This window comes from Chionomys nivalis, chromosome 14, assembly GCF_950005125.1.
Source record: "Chionomys nivalis chromosome 14, mChiNiv1.1, whole genome shotgun sequence".
In the NCBI taxonomy this organism is placed as follows: domain Eukaryota; kingdom Metazoa; phylum Chordata; class Mammalia; order Rodentia; family Cricetidae; genus Chionomys; species Chionomys nivalis.
The window spans coordinates 35,995,948-36,016,083 of NC_080099.1; the positions used below are offsets into that span (position 1 = coordinate 35,995,948).

At 43.8% G+C, this 20,136-nt stretch overlaps 1 protein-coding gene across 3 annotated transcripts in view; it reads left to right on the forward strand.

Annotated features, from left to right (window-relative positions):
* Positions 1 to 20,136, forward strand: part of Sema6a (semaphorin 6A) — a 123,877-nt gene that overhangs the window by 61,987 nt on the left and 41,754 nt on the right. For all 3 annotated transcript variants that reach the window (XM_057788691.1, XM_057788692.1, XM_057788693.1), the window contains exons 2-10: positions 1,258 to 1,394; positions 3,200 to 3,317; positions 7,529 to 7,589; positions 8,516 to 8,578; positions 9,300 to 9,401; positions 14,864 to 14,954; positions 17,214 to 17,333; positions 18,006 to 18,094; positions 18,954 to 19,171. In XM_057788691.1, coding sequence (XP_057644674.1) covers positions 1,295 to 1,394; positions 3,200 to 3,317; positions 7,529 to 7,589; positions 8,516 to 8,578; positions 9,300 to 9,401; positions 14,864 to 14,954; positions 17,214 to 17,333; positions 18,006 to 18,094; positions 18,954 to 19,171 — 962 coding nt within the window. In that variant the 5' untranslated portion in view covers positions 1,258 to 1,294. The remainder of the gene's footprint in view (positions 1 to 1,257; positions 1,395 to 3,199; positions 3,318 to 7,528; positions 7,590 to 8,515; positions 8,579 to 9,299; positions 9,402 to 14,863; positions 14,955 to 17,213; positions 17,334 to 18,005; positions 18,095 to 18,953; positions 19,172 to 20,136) is intronic.

Consider the following 20,136-nt stretch of genomic DNA (forward strand, 5'->3'; position numbering starts at 1 on the left):
CAGGCTGTGTTCGCTGTATCCAACAGCTCCCTGGGACTTTTATTTCTAAGCTGTAGAAGAACCTTTCTACACATAAAATCTGCTCTAGCAGAATACAGCCGAGCAAGACAGTATCATTGCAGAGGAAAAGTGCAGAGATGTGATTCTCTTTACATGGTAGCAATGCTATTCCAAGATGCCAGTTCAGATTCTCTTCACAGAATTGGAAGTGGTGTGCTTCTTTTTAAAAATAGATTTGTGCACCCCTCCCCCGACAACAAACTACAGGCAGCTAGCAATTGATGAGAGAGAGAATGAGAATTAGACTTTTCCAGGAATGAGCCCCTAATATGGAGTGGTCAGCCCTAAAATCATATAGTAAAGTGACATCAATCAGATTCAGCAGGTGGTGTTTGTCTATTTATGCATTTACATAAATATGTATGCTTAGCAAAGAAAAGAGAGTTTGATAGAGAGTAAGGGGGATATGGGAGGGTCTGAGGAAGAAAAGGCAAGAAGGAAAATAATATTATATTTTAATTAAAATTAAAAGATAGATTGTGTAATTTTTATTTAGCTCTAAGGTCGCTGTAAAATGGCATAGACAAGAGTTGAAAAATCTCAACTATCTAAGGGGTTCTACAGGCAATAAGAAAATGGGGTCAGTTGTGTGTGGTATGTGCACATGTGTGTGTGGTATGCTAGAGGCAGAGGTATGGTATCATCGCACTGTCCTGAGGTCACAGTATGACATATATTCTGACTTTTACAATGGAGCTGGAATTCTAGCTCTTCATTGAGTATCAGCGTCCTTCACTACCGACAATGCCGTCACATTTCAGAGAGATTCTTGACTGACTAAAACAACAGCAAAAAAAAAAAACCCATGTGGAAGATGGCAGTTTTTGACCTCTCTAAAGGAAAAGGAAAAAAAGTTGCTTTCAGTTGTTTATACTCTTTGGAATCCGTAGTTTCATGATTATGAGATGATAGCCACAGTGGCCTGGAATGGCCTCATCAAAGGAAGCGAGGCTTTTCGCAAAAGCTTTGCAAAAGTGTGTGGTGCCAGGATGACATTGGGCGCAGAGGGTACTGGGCACTGCCTTTGTGTAAAATACTGTAACCAGTGAATTCACTGTGGACAAAGGCAGAACACAGAAGGCTCTTGTCTTGAATTATCTTCAAGACCATTGCATTTCATGGAGTTGAATAAAGCTGACTTGCAAAAGAAAAAAAAAAAACAACGAAAACTAAGAAGCGTCCTTTGCTCTTTGGCAGGGTGAAGTAGAGAAATAAGTCTCCCCGCTGAACTACTATGAGGCCAGAAGCCTTGCTGCTATGTCTCACACTGCTACACAGCACTGGGGCTGCTTTCCCAGAAGATTCTGAGCCAATCAGTATTTCGCATGGCAACTGTAAGTATCACGTGCTCACCTGCTTGCTTGCATTGGCTTTTGAGGCTATTTTAGCTTGCGGCAGCATAACAAACCCATAGTAAAAAGGAATCCGGGAGGAGGCCCAGGAACTGTAAAGTGTGCTCCTGATAAAGGTAGGTCACGGCAGCAGTGGCGCACGCCTTTAATCCCAGCACTTGGGAGGCAGAGGCAGGAGGATCTCTGAGTTCAAGTCCAGCCTGGTCTACAGAGCTAGTTCCAGGACAGCTAGGGCTGTTACACAGAGAAATCCTGTCTTCACTTTTGTTTTAGAAAGAACATCCGATTTCCTATTTTATTGTCTGCCCTCCAAATAACCACTGGGTCCCAGTCAAGGTAAAGAGCAGTTTCCCCAAGTATCATTTTCCATGTATTATCCCAAAACAAACACTGAGCGAAACCTACCGTAAGATGTGCAGGCTATTAAGTAGCTACCCCAGTGCTCAGCTTACAGCGGAATTTCTGAGAAGGGAGATAATTTTATGTACAAAGACAAGGAGCCAAGACCGGAATACGTAACAGTGAAAGGACAAAAGGTCAGAGGTCAATGCTATCCCTCCTTAATAGCCAAGCTCCCCACACTTCGGATTAGGAACCCAATAACTATGCATTTATCTTCATGAGATAAGATTTCTATTTTTGCTGTCCCACTCCAATAGGGACCCCAGTCCTAATATGCTGTTGACAATCATTAACGCTCACACAATATCCTGATAACAGATGTAGGAGTTACCATAGCAACCCCCATGATGGCCAGGTACACGAAGTTAAGGAACCATGGAAGGAAAAGCTTAAGGTAATTGTACCCCTGACTTGTTTGGGAGGAAAATATATGGATGCTCTCTAGTAACACTTATGTGAGAAAGCCCAGATCCCACAAGGTTAAAGTGTAGCTGTCCAGGCACGAAACTGTGAATGGTTTCCCACTCAGAGTTACATCCCTGTAACTCACCAAAAAACATGGCCTTTTGGATGTGACTCATCTTTCTTTCCTCTTCTTGGAGGACTGCCAATGCTCTGGAGACTATAGGTTTAGAAACAGAGAGATGTTGAGATCCAGGTATTTCTAAAGGTCAGATATTATTACACATCACAGGCTCAGCCAAAGAGCACAGGAGGAAAGAAATGTGCTCTTGGACCCTGCCAGGTCACCCGACTGGCTACGCTCACTTAGACCCTCTCCTGTCAAAGCCCACTTTTCTGTGAGATTAGCCAATGGCTGAGCTCCAGAGTGCACTTCCCACAGTTCCTAGAATGCCAACCAACTTAGCAGGGCCGCCCTCAATGGTAGATTATTCCACCCGGGCGCCTGTGGAGACTGTATTTTTCTTCTGGCTCCTGGATGAAGGCTCTTGCCTCCAGACCACATTGCCTTTGCGGTGATTGATGGGGAAGGCAGCTTTGAAATACTTTTGTCCGGAGACAAGATCTTTGGCAGCCTGCCTTCCTCAGGCTTAGCACTCCACAGAAGATGAAAAGGAAGCTGGGGGAAGAAAGAGCACCTCCGTGCAAAGGGTTGACCAGCAAGTTTAACCCTCAGAAACGGTGACACTCAGAAATGCTAAGGCTGGGTTTATTATCATCTGGGATTGACGTGTAACCCGACCGTCCTTAAGGAACACTTTCACAGCGTTTCCTGAAATAACAGCTTTGTTGGAGATGGGAAACAGTGGCATGGTCTGAATTAAACACGGTTTCGTTCTGGGGCCCACCCCCCTCCTCACACTACCCCGTTGATTCTTGGCTTGATCTGAGTTCCCCTCTCTTACCCCATCTCCTTTTCACAGATACAAAACAGTATCCGGTGTTTGTGGGCCACAAGCCAGGACGGAACACCACACAGAGGCACAGGCTGGACATCCAGATGATCATGGTCATGAACAGAACTCTCTACGTCGCTGCTCGGTAAGAGACAATCCTCACGGGCACCTTTACAGGAACCAAAGGTTCCAGTCCCTACTCACCGGCCATGTGTCTTTCTAAGAACCTGAGGTTACTAACTATGCTATTTAAACTAAAAGCTGCTTGTGTTTGTCAAGTAATCATTCTTTCAAGTGTTTCTCCTGTCTGTTTAACCTTTTGTGGATTTTTTTAAATGTCTGCTTAACCTCCTGTGGGTTTTTGGAGAAATAATTGCATATTTTAGAGCTTACAGTTCAAATAATCCACCGTGTTTCTTGAACATATGCAAATATTTACCCAAGTACATAGCCGAGAACTCTACCACTTGGTAGTTGTTTGTCAAATCAATTTGGATGTAGCAACATGTATTAAGCAGTGTACAGAGGTGTGTGTCTATATTATGCCTATTTGTATATTTGCATTGAATATTTGCCATTATTTTGACAGAGTAGTAGTGGTGACCAGAGAAAATACAATACTGTGTATGGTTCATAAGTGGTTTGTATTTAACAGTAAGAATAGAAATAATAAGCATTTCTTGTCCTTTGGAAAATAATATCTGGACATGCTGATATCCTAAGGCATAAGGATGCCATTCGGACGAGGGCCACATGGATTCGGGCTTTTGTTCTAATCCTGCCCATGGTTCAGCTGCTCCACAGCTCCTCTGGCTTTATGTGCCCTCTGCCAGATGAGATGTGTCTTTAGGAAGCACATAGTGGTTCCAACAAGGCGTGGAACTATGAGGCGAAACAATTCATAGGAGATGCCCAAGGCCACCAATTCTCACCATTCCAACCAGGTTCGGAGTATGGAACTCATTCAAGGAGGACCACCCTGAATGTTCCTCTGGGCACTTATGTGACTCTAAATAGGTGAATTATTTCACGATGGGAAAAAGACGGATGATGTTTGTATATGGCTGTGAACCCAGGACCAGAGTGGCTAAAATAACAACAGTACCAGATTCCTTGGAAGTTTAGATATGGGTGACAATCTCCGTAATGTAAAGTGAAAAGCCTTGAGTGTGATGGAAATGTCCCAAGCCCAGCACACACTTGACCACAGGAAGCAACAACAACCAAGAGAAGCCTTCACAGATGCTATTCATGCTGGTATGTCTGTATAAGTAAAAGACATAGTCGTAACTTCATTAATGTTAATTTGCTGGATCCCAGAAACAGGCTTAAGAGAGAACAGCTGCCTTCCCCACTTCCAGTAGAAGGAGTTCAAGATGGGGATTAAGTGACCCCAGTGAAGGCTACAGTGCTTGGGATGGCCACATAGCCACTCTCTCCCTGCCCTGTGCTGCCCACCGGGAAATGAAAGTCTTTGTCATGAATTAATAACTTATAACTGTTGCCCGAGAGCGGCCTTTGTGGGTATTCATTTCAGGACATTCCAGTGAGGGCTCAGCATCCTCCTCTCTGGAAGCATGGCAGTTCCTTCTTTGGTACCCTTATTAATCTCCTCCATGTTGTAAAGCAAAGTTACGTTTATATGACAATGTAAAAAAGGCTGATCCAAACAAACAGTCAAACATCGAACCTGTGAGGACTAGGTCGGCTTGGGTAGCTCCTGTCATGTTTTCTTCACAATGGAGTCACTGGGAACAGAAATGGTTGTAGCAGGCAGCCCTTGTAGCCAGTGATTTAGCATAGGTGTGGGCTGTGGGCCTGGGGCAGCTGTTGCGTTAGAAGCCAGGTGTTGCCTCGTGGAAGAAGCATTCATTATTCCAGCTCATTAAAACCAAGGCAGTTTCATCTGAACTCTGTACCTCGAGGAAAGGGAGAAGAGGAAACAGAAAGGAAAAAGGAGTGTGCCCCTTCCCAAAGCCACGGAACAGACTTGTCATTCTTTGAAGTTCAAGTGTACAGCACCCTTACATGGACGTGCTGCATAACTCCACACCCAGCCACTTCCCTTCTGTACGCGCGCTCTGAAAAATTCCGAAAGGAGTTCTGTTGTCGCTGTCTTTAGGGCCTCACCTTTTAATATCACATTCCCCAACACTACCCTGAGACATCCAGGTTCCTGGGTAGCACGTTAGCAGGATTTAAAGTTGAGTCCTTCCCTGAGGCTCAAGCCGTGGCCATGCTCAGTGGTGTTCAATGGGCTGGGAACGAGGAAGTCCTAGGATTAAGTGACTTTGCGTTCAAATCGCTACATTCACGTGCAAGAACATCCTGTGAGTACTGGGATGTGCACGGGCATCTGGAAATGCTCCTCTGCCCTGGATTATAGTTGACCATAAAGCACCACTTCTATCCACTGGGGCCGTGTGGTCTTTGGGATATTGAAAAAGATTGCCTCTGTCCAGAAGGAGATTTCACTCATGGAATTGTTTTTAAAAGGCTTCCCAGTTCTCCAAGACAATTGGTGTCAGCGATCGAAAGCCAAGTCCCATCCAGAACCCTGAGGACTGATGGGGTTTGGTGGCAAGAACGCCTTCCAATTCTTTCTTATTATTATCCACTTTGTAAATTCTTCTTTCTTTTTAATCTCTAAACTGCTAATTAACATAAACAGACCATGCCAAAAGGGGGCAATCTGAGAGCTTTCTGAGGAGCTGCCAGTGCATATTAATCAGTGGTTAATTTACAATTCATATATTCAGCTTCTACTTAAGTTTTGAAGGGAAAGGGGGCAAGGAAACGCTTCTCCCACTCATTTCAAGCCCAATACCAATGTCACAGGCAATTCCAGGCTAATAATGTGGCCAGGCCGCAGCACCATCATAAAGTCAAGCAAGTAATAAACGAATGCAATAAACGGCCTCGAAATTAAAGGGCAGAGTGATGCTGGCACCCTACTGAAGTTGGAGAAGCTGCCCAGGCCAGCTGTTGGTAAAGCGGGCTCCTCGCTCCCCCCTTCACTACCCTGACACAAACACATGCCTTTTCTCACACACAAGCTTATGCCTGGCTCAGAAGCAGGCACGGGAATCTGTAAGCCAACACCCCTGCTTTCGCCGTTGATTTCCATGTGAGGAACCATTTTGATTTTTCTCTGTTGTGTTTTCTCCGAAAGCAAAGTAAATAGAGTCGTCAGAAATGGAATCTATATGTATAGGTGCATATTTGAATGTATACACACGTATTATATATGAGTCTTACAAATAATTGCTTTCTTTTCCTCTCCCCCAGCCAGCCCCTGTTTCTTTCTAATTAATGAGGAGGTTTGAAAGTCTGCACAGGAGCCCTGAGGTCCTGGCTTAAAGCTGTGGATAATTTTCCAGCCCCAGGACTTCCTGCGTTTTAGAAAAAGTCAATGTTATTTCAAGGGAAAATGAGCTGTTTGGATTTACCCCCACCAGCCCCCCACCTCCTCCATTGAGTGTGTTTCTTTTCTTCTCTTTCTTCGGAATTCCAGACAAAAAGACCCTTGTACTCTGCTCACACAGAGGGAGGTTTAAATATAGCCCCACACCTGAGCTGCCGATTCTGTGGCTCCCCTTCCAAGGGGAGATTGGCAGCAAAAAAACTGTAAAGACAACCAAACCCCGAACAAAAACAACTGAGCAGAAACACGAAGTGTCAACCTCAGTTTGAGTACATTTGTACTGTAATTTAATGTGGTCTTGTGAACGGAAGGACAGTTCTGGAAATAATTTTACCTTCCTTCCATCTTGTCTTTCAAATTATCAAATGTAGCACGTTGAATACCAAGCAACTTGTGCATGGGTTTGAAGATACTGAGAGCCAACGTGAACCCAGCTACGCTCCAGCCTCTGGACCAGGTTAATCTCCAGGCCCTCCCGGCAGAGCTCTGTGTATATATATGGCTCTGTAGTTCTGAGATTAGGAGAATAGCTGCCGAAAGCTTCTGTGTATCAACTCAATGCCATGATAAATCATAAGGACCAAATGTGGTTCAAGATAATCTCTTACGCTAAATTCTTTCTTTTTTCTAGCATGTGGATATCTTGCTTTTGTGACAGGGTTTCTCTGTGTAGCTCTGACTGTCTTGGAGCCCACTCTGTAGACTAGGCTGACCCTGAACGCAGAGATCTGCCTGCCTCTACCTCCTGAGTGCTAGGATTAAAGGCATACACCACCACAACCTGGTTGATAGCTTTTTTGTTGTTGTTGTTTGGTTTTGTTTTAACTAATATGGTCATGGGCTTATCTGCTTCAAACATAATAAATTTATTCCGTAGAAAATGTGTTGGTTTAACTCTTGTGTTTGACTTTGTATTAACTTCTCTTTTACAGGGACCATATTTATACTGTTGATATAGACACCTCCCACACAGAAGAAATTTATTGTAGCAAAGTAAGTTGTTTTTAAACCCATTTTTCTAAAATGGGGGTCCTTAGGGAATACGTACCTTAAATGCAATGGTTGGGTCAGTAGGGCCGATGCCAGCACACCTTTCGTAAAGCCTGATTTAGAGTTTATTCACATTTCAAAACACATAGTTCATCAGTGTGTGGGTAGACATTTGGGATTTTGTATAATTTGTAAAATCCTTTAATAAAATATTGCCACGTCTATCCAAGAAAATATCAATTTTTGTAAGTAAAACTCTGTCCCCCAAACATATTAAAAACTGTCCCAGCATTAGTGCATCTACGCCATGCAGCTTGGACATTACTTGGCTGGTGAGGTTCTAGACTTGAATCATCATCTAGACGTACATAAAGCCGAACGCAAGCTTTTCTCATGGCTCCGCATGGGATATTCTAGTTAATAAAACTCTGCAGTACAAGTCGGAGACTCTCAACCCATGAATTTATATGAAGGAGCACAACCTGAATTAAATTGCTGCCTGCCCGCAGTGAATGTCCACTTTATGTTTAAGAAAATGATTTCCATATTTTCAGGGAAAGGTCTTTTTTTTTTGCAAACACTGATTGATGAACTGAACAAAAATGTCAGTGACACATATTTTACCCAAATGAGCACAACTTTGCAAGTTTCCTTTGGATATTTTATATGAAATCCTCACGCTTCTCCTTTCTCCTCATCTCCTAACGCGGTCCCTCCTGTCGTTTAATGAACAGATAAGTCAAAATCAAGCAAAAAAAGTTTTCGTCTCTAATATTTGTTGTCTGGTGAATGAATCATGTGTGGAAAGGGTGTAGAAAGCTTTCCTTAAATATATGTTCAGTCTCTAGTTGCCCCGAGGGAACTTTTACTTCTAAAATCAAATGCAACAACCTCTGGGCTCTAATTGATTTCTTTCTTGATCCCTGCAGAAACTGACATGGAAATCTAGACAGGCTGATGTAGATACGTGCAGGATGAAGGGAAAACATAAGGTAGGCAATTTTCATTTCTCCTGCGGCTGCCGCTTCAAGTTACGTGTTTGACGGTTATCTCCAGCCGTAGACTATGATTTGAATGCATCTTGGTATTCCCTTTTCCCCAGTAATTGCTTTTTCCATCAACTTATTGAAAGCTTTAATTTGCAAAAATAGTTTGCTCTTAATGTGATGAAATATTACAACAGCTGCCGGGGCTGCACTGAGGGCTCCTCCTCAGGCCCAGTAGGGATTACTGACTCAGAGCTGGTCTCCTGAGCCTCCTGAGTGATCTGTCCCAGGAACCCACCTTGCAGGCCAGGGCACACCTCCGGCCTGTGGAAGCACTCCTGTGAAACACAACAGACTCATAGGCTTCTGGGCCTTTGGTCAAAGGACAACATAGAGGTGTCTTTAAGAAACCCTAGAATATCTGGCATTAAAATTACTACAATAAAGGGTTGCTGCATTTAATCCCCCTTTCTTCTGTGAAATGAAAGAAGCATAGTTACCATTCTCTACCACGTTTGTATTTACTGTTGAATCAACTCATGGACGTCCTCTCTTGGTTGACATCAGCAACAACTTGACCATGTGACTGGGGGGCGGTCTGGCTCTGTATTTTTACACACGCTCCTCTCCACGCTCGATCCTGCTCTTGTCGGATCACGGTCTACGGGGATGAATGGACTTTTGTGCTGCATGGATTCTGTTCAGACCGGTTTGAATCTTGTTTCAGGATGAATGTCACAATTTCATTAAAGTTCTCCTCAAGAAGAACGACGATACCCTGTTCGTCTGTGGAACCAATGCCTTCAACCCTTCCTGCAGAAACTACAAGGTAAATGTCATCTGTCTGTCCGACGGTAAGCACACTGCCAGGAGGTATTTCGTAATGTACTGTCACCGTACCTGCAGCCATCAAAGAGGTAACTCAATGCCTTACGGGTTCCCTTCGCTTACCCAGCTTGGTGTATTGCTAAAAGAAGGTGTTCCTGATCAGGCTCCTAAGCTTTCTGTTTGTTCAGCATTGACTGACACACCTTTAAAGAGCCTCTCAGGTGAAGGTGTTTTCTAGAAGTCTCTTTTCTTTATTGTTCGGGAGACTGCATACTTACCACATATGTGCATGTCCTCTCTTCTGCTCTTTGTCCCTGCCATTCCTGCATTACCTCTGTGAGGACCAAAGCTCACTTAATTGGTAAGGAATTCCTATTGTAAAAGATATTGCCAAAGCATGCTGCTTGAAACCATAAACTCCCGCATTGTAAGATTTTTCAAGAGAGGAATGTAATTCCATTTTGTACCAGCTCACTTGGCCATGGCCTTACTTGATTTGGCCTGTATACAAGAAGAGGAAAAGGAAAGAAAAAAAAAAAAAAAAGAAAGGATTGGCCTCAAAGACTCAGGAAATCAAGTTGGGGGGGTAGTTTACAGTTGAGGAAACTGGGAGCCCCTGAGTTGCTGGAGCAGAAGGGCCAGAGCTCTCGCATCTTGGCTCTGCCTCTGTTAGCTTTTCTTTGTGCCACAGTTTTTCCTCAGGAAACATATGTTGATGTTTTCTATAGTAGCCAAGCACTGAGACTGTAGAGGCAGAGAAGTGTTGGCTACTAGGAAGGCCAAGCCCCAGGAGAAATGCTATGTATCCATGGAGTTGGCACTTCGGTCAAATGGCATGATTAGTTGAGGAAGCACAGCACAGTCGTCTTTATCGTCACCTGAGATAAAGGGGTTGAAGTGTAAGAAGCAGGCAGCTGAGACTCTTCTAAAAAAGTCCCCACCTTCTGGTCTCCTAGCTGGAGCGTTAACACCACATGGAGACTCTGCCAAGGGCATGAAACACGTTTATGATGACTCAGAATCTGAACAGTGCCTCCCAAGCCCGCACCTTTGTCTTAAGGGTGGTAGGAAGTCAGCCAATTGAATGCTGAGGGCATTCTGGGTACTGAGAGTAGTACAAGCAGAGACTCGGCACGAGAAACAGCCTACTGAGCTTGGGCAACTTCATCTAGCTCTGAAGTGTTGGTCCCTGAAGTGACAAGGGACAATGACAAGAAACTGAAAACGTAGGCTGTCCCAGGAAAGAAGGAAAGAGAATAGATTCAAGAAAAACAATAACCCTGGGAGGCTTAGTAATTGATGAGACACACAACAAGGAGGGAAAGAGAGTTGGGTGTCTAAAGCCTCCTACACTCTCTCTTGAAGAGAGAGCGGGTAATGCGGCCGCCTCCAGTCTGGATGGAATAGAGGATTCACAGGGCACTGGGAGGTGGGAGTTCTACGTTGCGGTTTCTGGGTGGTACCATGCAGGTGTTTTAGTGCTTCTATTAAGTGGTAGAACACCATGACCAAAAGCAACTTGGGGAGGAAAGATTTTATTCAGGCTTACAATTCCAGGTAATAGTCCATCAATGAGGGAAGGTAAAACAGGAACTTAATGCAGGAACCTCGTGGTGGGACCTGAAGCAGAGGCCATGGAGGAAAGCTCCTTATTTACTTGCTCCCCGTGGCTTGCTCAGTCTGATTTCATTTTCAATTCAGGACCACCTGCCCAGGGGTGGCACCACCCACAATGAGCTCCCTCCCGTCCCATATCAATTATTAATCAAGAAAATGCCTCCATAGTCTTTCCTACAGGTTAATCTTACAGAAGCATTTTCTCAGTTGAGGTTCCCTCTTCTCAGATGGCTCTAGTTTCTGTCAAGTTGACAGAAAACCCAACAAGGACAACAGGAAATACCCATATAGCACGAGTAGACACATCCAGCAAGACAATGGATGGGAGATTTCTTTCAGGAGCTGTGTGGAGAGAAATAGGTTGGGTTTTGTCCTCACAAAGCGATACCTCAGTGGCATGGAGGATGTGAGAAGCCATGGTGGACTGGTGTCAACCCTCAGGCTCACCCGGAAAAGACCTCCCAACTCAGGCCTCTTCTTGGCCAGAAAGGTTGAAAAGAAGGTCTTTGTTTCATCTTCCACCTTGTGCTTGGAAACTAGTTTCAGCAGGGTGAACAAGATTAGGGTGAAACAAGAAGAGGTACTGCCCAAAATACAACCACTAAGATAAAAGGAAGAGTCGTACAGGAAAGTCTATTTTGAAAGGAAAGAGCTGGGATTAAAGTAGATATGACCTGTTTTTAACGACTATAGTCCATCTAGCCCATATTTACTCTAGTAAGAGCTTCCAGCTGCTATTTCAGCTTTAACTCTACCACTTGATATTCCATCCCCATTTGTCATTGTTTAGGACTCATTAAGACGAAGGCTTCTAACACATTCAAAGGAATTGAAAGCTGCCTTTGGTGAGAAGTTACAGGTTTTCCTGGCACTGTAACACACAGGCTAAGAGTGTTCTAGCGCATTCCACCTGTGTGCATTCCTTTTCCCACAGTCCCTCACCTATAGCAATGCTGTCCGCCTCTCACTTGCAGCCACGCCCACGATGACATGACCAGCAGTCTGGTGCTCTCCAAAGCTACACACAAGGATGGTGTTCACTCTCATCCTGCCTCAGTGCCCAGCACTGCATTGTTCTGTTAGACTTGGGGCACAGTGTGATGTGCTATGCTACAGCAGTGGTTCTCAATCTGTGGGTTGCGACCCCTTTGGGATCAAATAACCCTTTCACAGAGGTGACCTGAGACGCTCAGAAAATACAGATATTTATATTGCAGTTCATAACAGTAGTAAAATTGCAGTTATGCGGTAGCAATGAAAATAATTTTATAGTTGAGGGGGAGTCACCACAACATGAGAAACTGTCTTCAAGAGTCACAACATTAGGAAGGTTGAGAACCCCTGTGTTAGAGGGAGGCAACAGCCGCTCTTTTCCATGCTTTTTATGAACAGATCAGGACCAAAGACTCAAAGCAAACCAATGACTGACTGCCTTTCCACCATGAGGCTCCAGTTTCTTCCTAGCAGAGAAGCAAGTGGCGGTGTTATTAGAGTAACTCGGCAGCCACTCGGTCTTTACCTCCTCACCACATCCTAAGTTATACATTTTCTGTTGTTGTTTTAAAATAAAGTTGAATGTGTTAGAAAGATTTTAGACCCCAACAAAATTAGGTGGGGAAGAACTTGAGGGCTTTTCACTTTTCCCAAAGCTCTACTTCCTCCTTTGGAGCTGCAGACCACCTGAACTTTCCATAAAAGTTAGGCAGGTTCTTTATATCTCTACTTGTCTTCTATGGGGATTTGATTTCCAAGGAGCTGTGGTTTCATTCAAAGATTTCTGTGACCGCAAGGATTAGTTCTTATGTCATGGACAGAGGTATTTCACTGTGGTATTTATTTATTTGTTTAGCCTCTAGGCCTTCCCAAAGACACAAATCGACACAGTACTTGTAAGCTTTCCACTTTGACTCCGTTGTAGCTACAGCCACTCATTTAGGAGAAGGTCCCGCATCCCTCTTGATGTTAGGGTTAGAGCGGGCCCTGCTTAGAATAAGTCATTTCCTTTGTGTGATGTGTTCATTGCTGAGTACCTGCCAGACCCACAGACCACACAGTCTATGCAGTTCAACGGAAAGCTCTTGTTGGGATAAAGTATCTGAAAAAGAGCCTTGTGAGGAATGTTCTGGCAAGGGAGAATACATTGTTTTAAAGGATACCTCTGACTTGACTTTCTTACCCCCCAAATGATTACATTTTAAACACTGCTGTTTTGTGGGATTTACAAATGCAGTGCATAAACACAGGATAACTTAATACAGGGGCCACCTCAAAGAAGAAAGTTCTGTCATGTTCAGTGGAGACATTAGAGCAGAAGGTACAAATGACAGGATAGCACAATGCCTGTCACATCCTCAGCTTCTACTCTTGACCAGTGACTTCAAGTGCCTTGATTTGGGCAGCTTGGTGCACTATTTTAGGTTTATCTTCTCTTCGTCCTCAGATCAGCGGTCAAACTATGTTTAACCTAAGAGGAGGCTAGAAATGGCTGTGACAAGAGCAATGTTAATGAGATCAATTTTTGAACTTGGGGTTGAGTTCTTACCTACTAAGAAATGAGGGAGCAGACAGCAGGCTCCAGATTAACATCGGTGAAGATGCACTAACCTCTGAGTCATGTGACAGGTGTACTCTGTGCCTTCCTCACAGCCAAGTGCGGTCAGGGAGATGTGTCTATTCTACGGAGGGGTTGAGAAGATCTGAGTCTTTCCCGAGGCTAACTTTGCCCTCTCTGAGGGTTTGGCCATCCTCCGTAATATGCCAAGGGGAAGCAGAAAGGACCAAGGTGGCTGATCCTCACATGTCCTTGGCCAGAACACGGTCACACCGCTGCATCAGAGTACAGGGAGGCGGGGCAATGTGCCGTAGTGTGCTCCGGAGGAAAGAGCAATGGCATTTATTAGACAAGTGGGGAGCCTTTGCCAATCCACAAATGCCTGTGGGCCTAGTGAGTGTGTGTTACCTGTAACAGTTGAGTAATAGCCACATGAGTAAGAAGGACATGCATTGAGTACTGTTCAAAAGAAAGAAGAAATCCAGGATTTTGTATAAGAACTTAAAATCGGTGTTCAGTTTCTTCTCTTTCTCCTCATTTTCCCTTTGCCTCTGTCTCTGCCTTTATCTCTCCATACTAATAGAGCCAAATATAACTCACAAGCACCTTGGCTCTAACCTCCTATTCTTTAGTGTAAAGGAGCTAGAGCCAGGCTGGGCTCAGGCATCAGCAGGTAGCAGCCCCTCCTCTCACTGCCTTTGACCTACATAGGCCCCTCACCTTTGGGGCCTCTGCTTCTCTGCAGCTCATTCTGAAACTGGACTGACGTAGGTGCTGAGGCCATCTGAGTTTTGCTAGCTAGCATGTTTTTTCATCTTGGCTGATGCCACACTGTTCCGCTAACCAACTGGAGAAAAAATTCCAGTGTCTCCTACTGGGATTTAATCCACAAAGGAAGGATTCATCAGGCAAAACAAATCCAGAAATGCAGTTCATTCTCTCTAGAGTTCACGACTCATGAGATAATCGGGGCAGGTAGATTTTCCCGGCAATTACCTTAGAAATGCCTTAGTCTAAAATGCTTATTTATTGACCATTCCATGAGAGTATGGAAATCTGTCTATTGTAATGGGTTAAGAGCCAATCAGACACAGTCAAATTTAACACTACCTTAATTACAGAGTCTTAATCAAGTAAATCGTCTCTCAAAGCCTCCTTTTCTTATCTGAAACTAATAGATTTACTTCAGTGGGTATTTACAAGGATGCATTTGCAAGGTGCCTATAAATTACTTTTAAATATCGGTTTCTGTTATTGTTGTCAGTAACTGGTAGTAATTCCATTATTTTATTTAGATCGATACTTTGGAAACTTTCGGGGATGAATTTAGCGGAATGGCCAGATGCCCTTATGATGCCAAACATGCCAACATCGCCCTGTTCGCAGGTAGGTGACCTGATTTCTCCTCATTCAGTTTGGCTTTGCATCTTTCAGCCTGTGGCGGAGAATCTGTTTGGAAGGATCTGTGGAGTCACAGTTGTACGGATTCTCTGGTGAATACTGTAATTAAGAATGCCTCTTCCATTTGAAATTAGGTTGGGAATTGTAGTTTTGGTTCTCAAAAGAGGTCTCTGCCCCACTCCCACAGGCTTTTGTGCCTTCGTGAAAGGATGATGGCACAAATACCGCATGGGTGAATGGGAAGTTTGGGCTTAGATACTAGAACCACCAATGAGGATCTAACGCTGGAGGTCAGGTTGACAGTATTTATGGCATGTCTCTCATGGCCATTTCCCTGCTCTTCATTTCCTTCTTCGTGGGATGGCTGTTCTCCCAGTCTCAAAGGCTGCAGGTCTTCTTGTTTACATATAGAACAAAAAGGGAGAAGTAAAAGGATGTTTCTGGAAGCTTCTTCACAGCGCTAGAGCAGCAGCCTTCTCAAATGCCATTGATCGGATTCAACTATGTGCATACCTCTGACCAAACGTCCATAGTGCTGAGTTACTGATCGCCTATGGGAGCCCCTGTTCCTGCTGAACAGGCTGTAGAGAAGTAGCTAGTAGGCCATCGTTTTCCAGTTTCGTGGGATTTTTGCATATGAGCATGTTTTAGTTGGGAAGTTTGTTTAGGAATTCATTGTCAGCTGTATATGTGGAAGAGGATGCAGAGAGATGTGTTGGGTGTAAAAGGGATTCGTTGTTCTAGGATGTAGTCACACCGTCAGCTGTCCTTGCCATCATGACAGCAAAAACCTGGCAGAGCCTAACTGGCGTGGGGACTCTTGGGCTTTGGTTATGAAGCAGTTAATTCCCAGCTCCTTCTCAGTGTCTCCCATTTGGGGTTGGTCCACGGGGTCAGAGTGCAGAAACAGGAAGGTCCCAGCACAGCACAGGCAGAAGCATCCCTGCACTGTCAACAACAAGGCCAGGGGAAGACTTGGTGTTAAACGGAATCTAAAGAGAGGACTTCTGAACTAGAAAGGGGACTGACTGTTTCTGACGGCTGCCTCGCTTCCAACAGCTACAAGGAAAAAGGCACATTTCCTTATCCAAGCAGGAGGGATATTGGGTCATTTTTCACTGGAACGTTTGACATCTTATAAAAACTAAGTATTTGCTAATGGATGAGCCTTGTTAGAAGTAAATGCCATTTTTGCCAACAAAGGCAGGATATGGTGCAAGCAGGAAATGGCTCAGAGGTTAAGAGCACTCGCTGTTTTTCGGAGGACCTGGGTTTGCTTCCCAGCACCCCTGTGGTGTCTACAACCATCGTTAACTCCAGTTCCCTGAGATCCTACGCATTCTTTTCTTTGACATCCCTGGTCACCATGTGTGTACATGATGTACATATCTACATGCTAACAAAATACTCATGCACATAAAATAAATGCATCTAAAAAAATTTTTTCTAAAAAGATGTTTATTCAAGGTTTTTTACTTAACTATCGGCCACAGATTTTACATATGGAAAAACTTAATATGCACTATGTCATATGTAAGTTTCTTTGAATATAATTAATGGAACCATAAAATTCATTAAAAATGGATCGAAGACACTTAAAGAGGTAGCTCTATGGGTAAAATGCTTGCCATCCTAGCATGAAGACCTGAGTTTGAATCCCCAGAACTCAAAATAAAAGCTGGGCCCAACAGTGTGAGCCTGTACTCTTATGACTAAGGAAAAGAGGGACTGTGACTCTCAGGACAGAAGTAGCCTATGAATCTCCCTCTTCCCCTTACTCAATCAAACTCAGCTCGGACTCAGGTCATCCATATTTCTGAATGGATTTAAAGCCTTTGTTGATAAAATCGCTCTCTTATTATGTCTCACAGCTCCCTCCTAATCCAGTTGGCCATGGTTTGACGGCAGTAGTAGCGTCCAAGGGTCCTTGGCCTTGAGATTTCAGTCAAGATCCGTCTAATCAAGTGAAGCAAATAGCATATTTCATTTACTCTGTTCCCTGAGCAGCTGCCACTGCCACTGTTGCTTGGAAAAATTGCCATGCAATTTTAAAAATGAAAAATGTTTCCTTTCTCATGATTCCTATTTCAAATGGTGAGCATTGGACAAGCATTTTTCTTGAATTTTTCCCGGTTGTCCTATCTCATTTGCCTGATGTAGGAGAGCAGTCTAGGGGACATCTTCACTGTCATCCGTCCCTGCCTTGTTTGGTACCCTGTTCAACTCTTTCCCTTTTCTCCTCAGAGGGAAAACTCTACTCTGCCACAGTAACTGACTTCCTGGCCATTGATGCAGTCATTTACAGGAGCCTTGGAGACAGCCCTACCCTCAGGACCGTCAAACATGATTCCAAGTGGTTGAAAGGTGAGCAATTAAATGAAGAGAGGGAGGAGCGACGCATAAGAGATTTAGAGTCTGGATGGACCAGACTGTAGATTCATTTTGGTAATGGTTTCTGACAGCCGAAACCATGTAAATTGCATCCTTTGCCTCTGCTGATTTATTTGCCTCCACTTTTCCCCTTCCTGTGAGCTTCTGGAGTATTAGCAAAACCACCAGCGCCGTGACAATAGAATACATAACATTCATCTTTCCCTGCCCCAAACTCTCATTCCAGAGTCTCTCATGAAAAGAGCTGAACAGAGCATTCATGAAAGGGAACAGGGGATGAAGTGGTGGGGAACAGGAAATCAGCCATTCCCAGGCCTGTGTGAGTCAGGGTGACAGAGCATTGTGCACCAACTACTCTAGGCAATACGGACATTCCACTGTGGAAAATAAAACTCCAGAGATTTGCAAAGCGTACTTATTCTTCACCCTCCGTGGCAAAGCTTGGGAAAGATGTAATTTGTAGGCTCAAGTGCTTTCTGAAATCACTAGCGCCGGCACTTGTGAAGCCATTAGAATTGGTTAGTGTTAACCACATGTCTAATAGCCCTACACTTTCAATTAATAACACGTCTTTGGCTACACTTGATTAAAATTCTCTTAACACTATGTGACATATCTCCAATTAAAGTGCCCGTTCGTTCACAGAGCCCTACTTTGTCCAAGCACTGGATTATGGAGACTATATCTACTTCTTCTTCAGAGAGATTGCGGTAGAGTACAACACCATGGGGAAGGTAAGAGGGGAGGGCGTCCCTGGCTCTCCTTTTGTGACATTTTCGGAGACCCGTCTTTGCAACCAGTGTTTTTTTAAATGACCTTGAGATGCAAATTGTGAACCCAGTAACAATACAACTAAGGATGGGCAGAAGCGACAGACTAAGCTGTCTGGAAGCCCAAGCCACTTTTTCAGAACAGTAACAAATTACAGGGAACCTCTTAAATATCTCCACTGAAGATCTAACTAACAGATGTTTGGTTGCTTTCATACGGAATTCGAAGTGTTTTGAGATGTAGCTCCCAGGTACAATTTCCCCTTTTAATTGAGTGACTCCATAGAGAGAATCCATACCCAGTATCTTTAGGCAAACTGAGTCTTGGTTTTATTGTAGAAAGCAAGATTACAGTTAGAGGATGTTTATTTCAGCTATTTTTACCAGACAGCAGATCAAGGTCACTGAGTTAGAGGGCACAAATAAAATACCAGGGTGGCTTGCATGGTTAGAAGGACTCACACTCCAAGTATGAGATTTCAGACCCCAGAGGCAGGCAGTAGGGATGGCAGAGATGGCGCATACAAAGTGTGCTTTTGTCTGAGAAAATAAAAGCTAAGCAGTCTGTATGGAAATGAGTTTATGTGGCTGGGAGCTCATCCCCTGAAGGATTTATGGCTCCATATTAAATGCCATCGCCTTATCTTTTAAAACATTCTGTTTCTATGCTGACGTTTTTCCTTTTTTCTTTTTTTTTTTTTTGTTTTTGATTTTAGTAATGCACTATTAAATTAAGTGGCTTGTTGTTCCATTTTTGTTTGACGCAGGCAAAGTCTTCTAAGATCTTCTGCATTTCATTTTCTCTGTGTGCCTTTCTCCGCAGGTTGTCTTCCCAAGGGTGGCTCAGGTTTGTAAGAATGACATGGGAGGGTCTCAGAGAGTCCTGGAGAAGCAGTGGACGTCTTTCCTGAAGGCTCGCCTGAACTGCTCAGTGCCTGGAGACTCCCATTTTTATTTCAATATACTCCAGGCGGTTACAGATGTGATTCGCATTAATGGCCGTGACGTTGTCTTGGCAACCTTTTCCACACCTTATAACAGGTAACCATGCCCTGGCTGTGTTGACCTAATATATTCTTCCCAGCTCCCTTTTCCCTGGGGAAAAGATTTGCAACTGATGGAAAGGCAGCCGTCACTATTTGTACATAAAAAGCATTACTTTGAGTTTTCATCAATGAACTAATTAGAATTTGTGAGCATTATTAAATTAAGGTTTTTAGGGAAGTATGTTATGGCAATATCTTCTATTTATATGACTGACATTAAATACTTTGCATGTGATTCCTTTCGGTAAACCAAATTTTATTGTTCTCTTTTCACACGTGAAGAAAAAACTTAAAACATTCCATTGCCTGGATCACATAGTCAGTGATAGAAGGGACAGGTTTGGAATTCAGTATCTTTCTCTGATCTCTTACAGGTCATCTGGCATTCCTGTTTCATTTGTAGTGTTTCCCTGACTGAACTGGGAGTGTGTGAGTGTGTGTGTGTGTGTGTGTGTGTGTGTGTGTGTGTGTGTGTGTGTGAGAGAGAGAGAAATGACTGGGCATTATTAAATTGCTAAATTGAGAAGTTGCTACAGTGAGAAATTTAGGAGCGAGGGGAACCTGCCAAGGGTTCCACCCAAGATTCGAGTTAGCATCCCATTTGAGGATGTAAACCTCCAATGGTTCAAGCAGTTGGTTCATGGCCCAGATCCCAACCCCAGCACAAGTGCCGCTGGGAAGGTTTTAGTGAGGACTCATAAGCCGCTAAACACTGTCCCTAAAAATACTGTCGCTTCATCTCTATTTTATGTTTAGTTCATCAGAAATATTAATTAATTAAATGGCACATTAATAATTGATCCCAACACGGTGACTATGCATGGAAATGATAGACTAGCAGAATGACCATCTTGCGCTGGCATCCAGCTCTCTGTAAAGCCAATAAGGTTTCAGAGTCCCAGCACTGTTGAAGGAAATGAGCATAACTCTGGGTGTAACCCCTGACCATAAGCTCTAAAT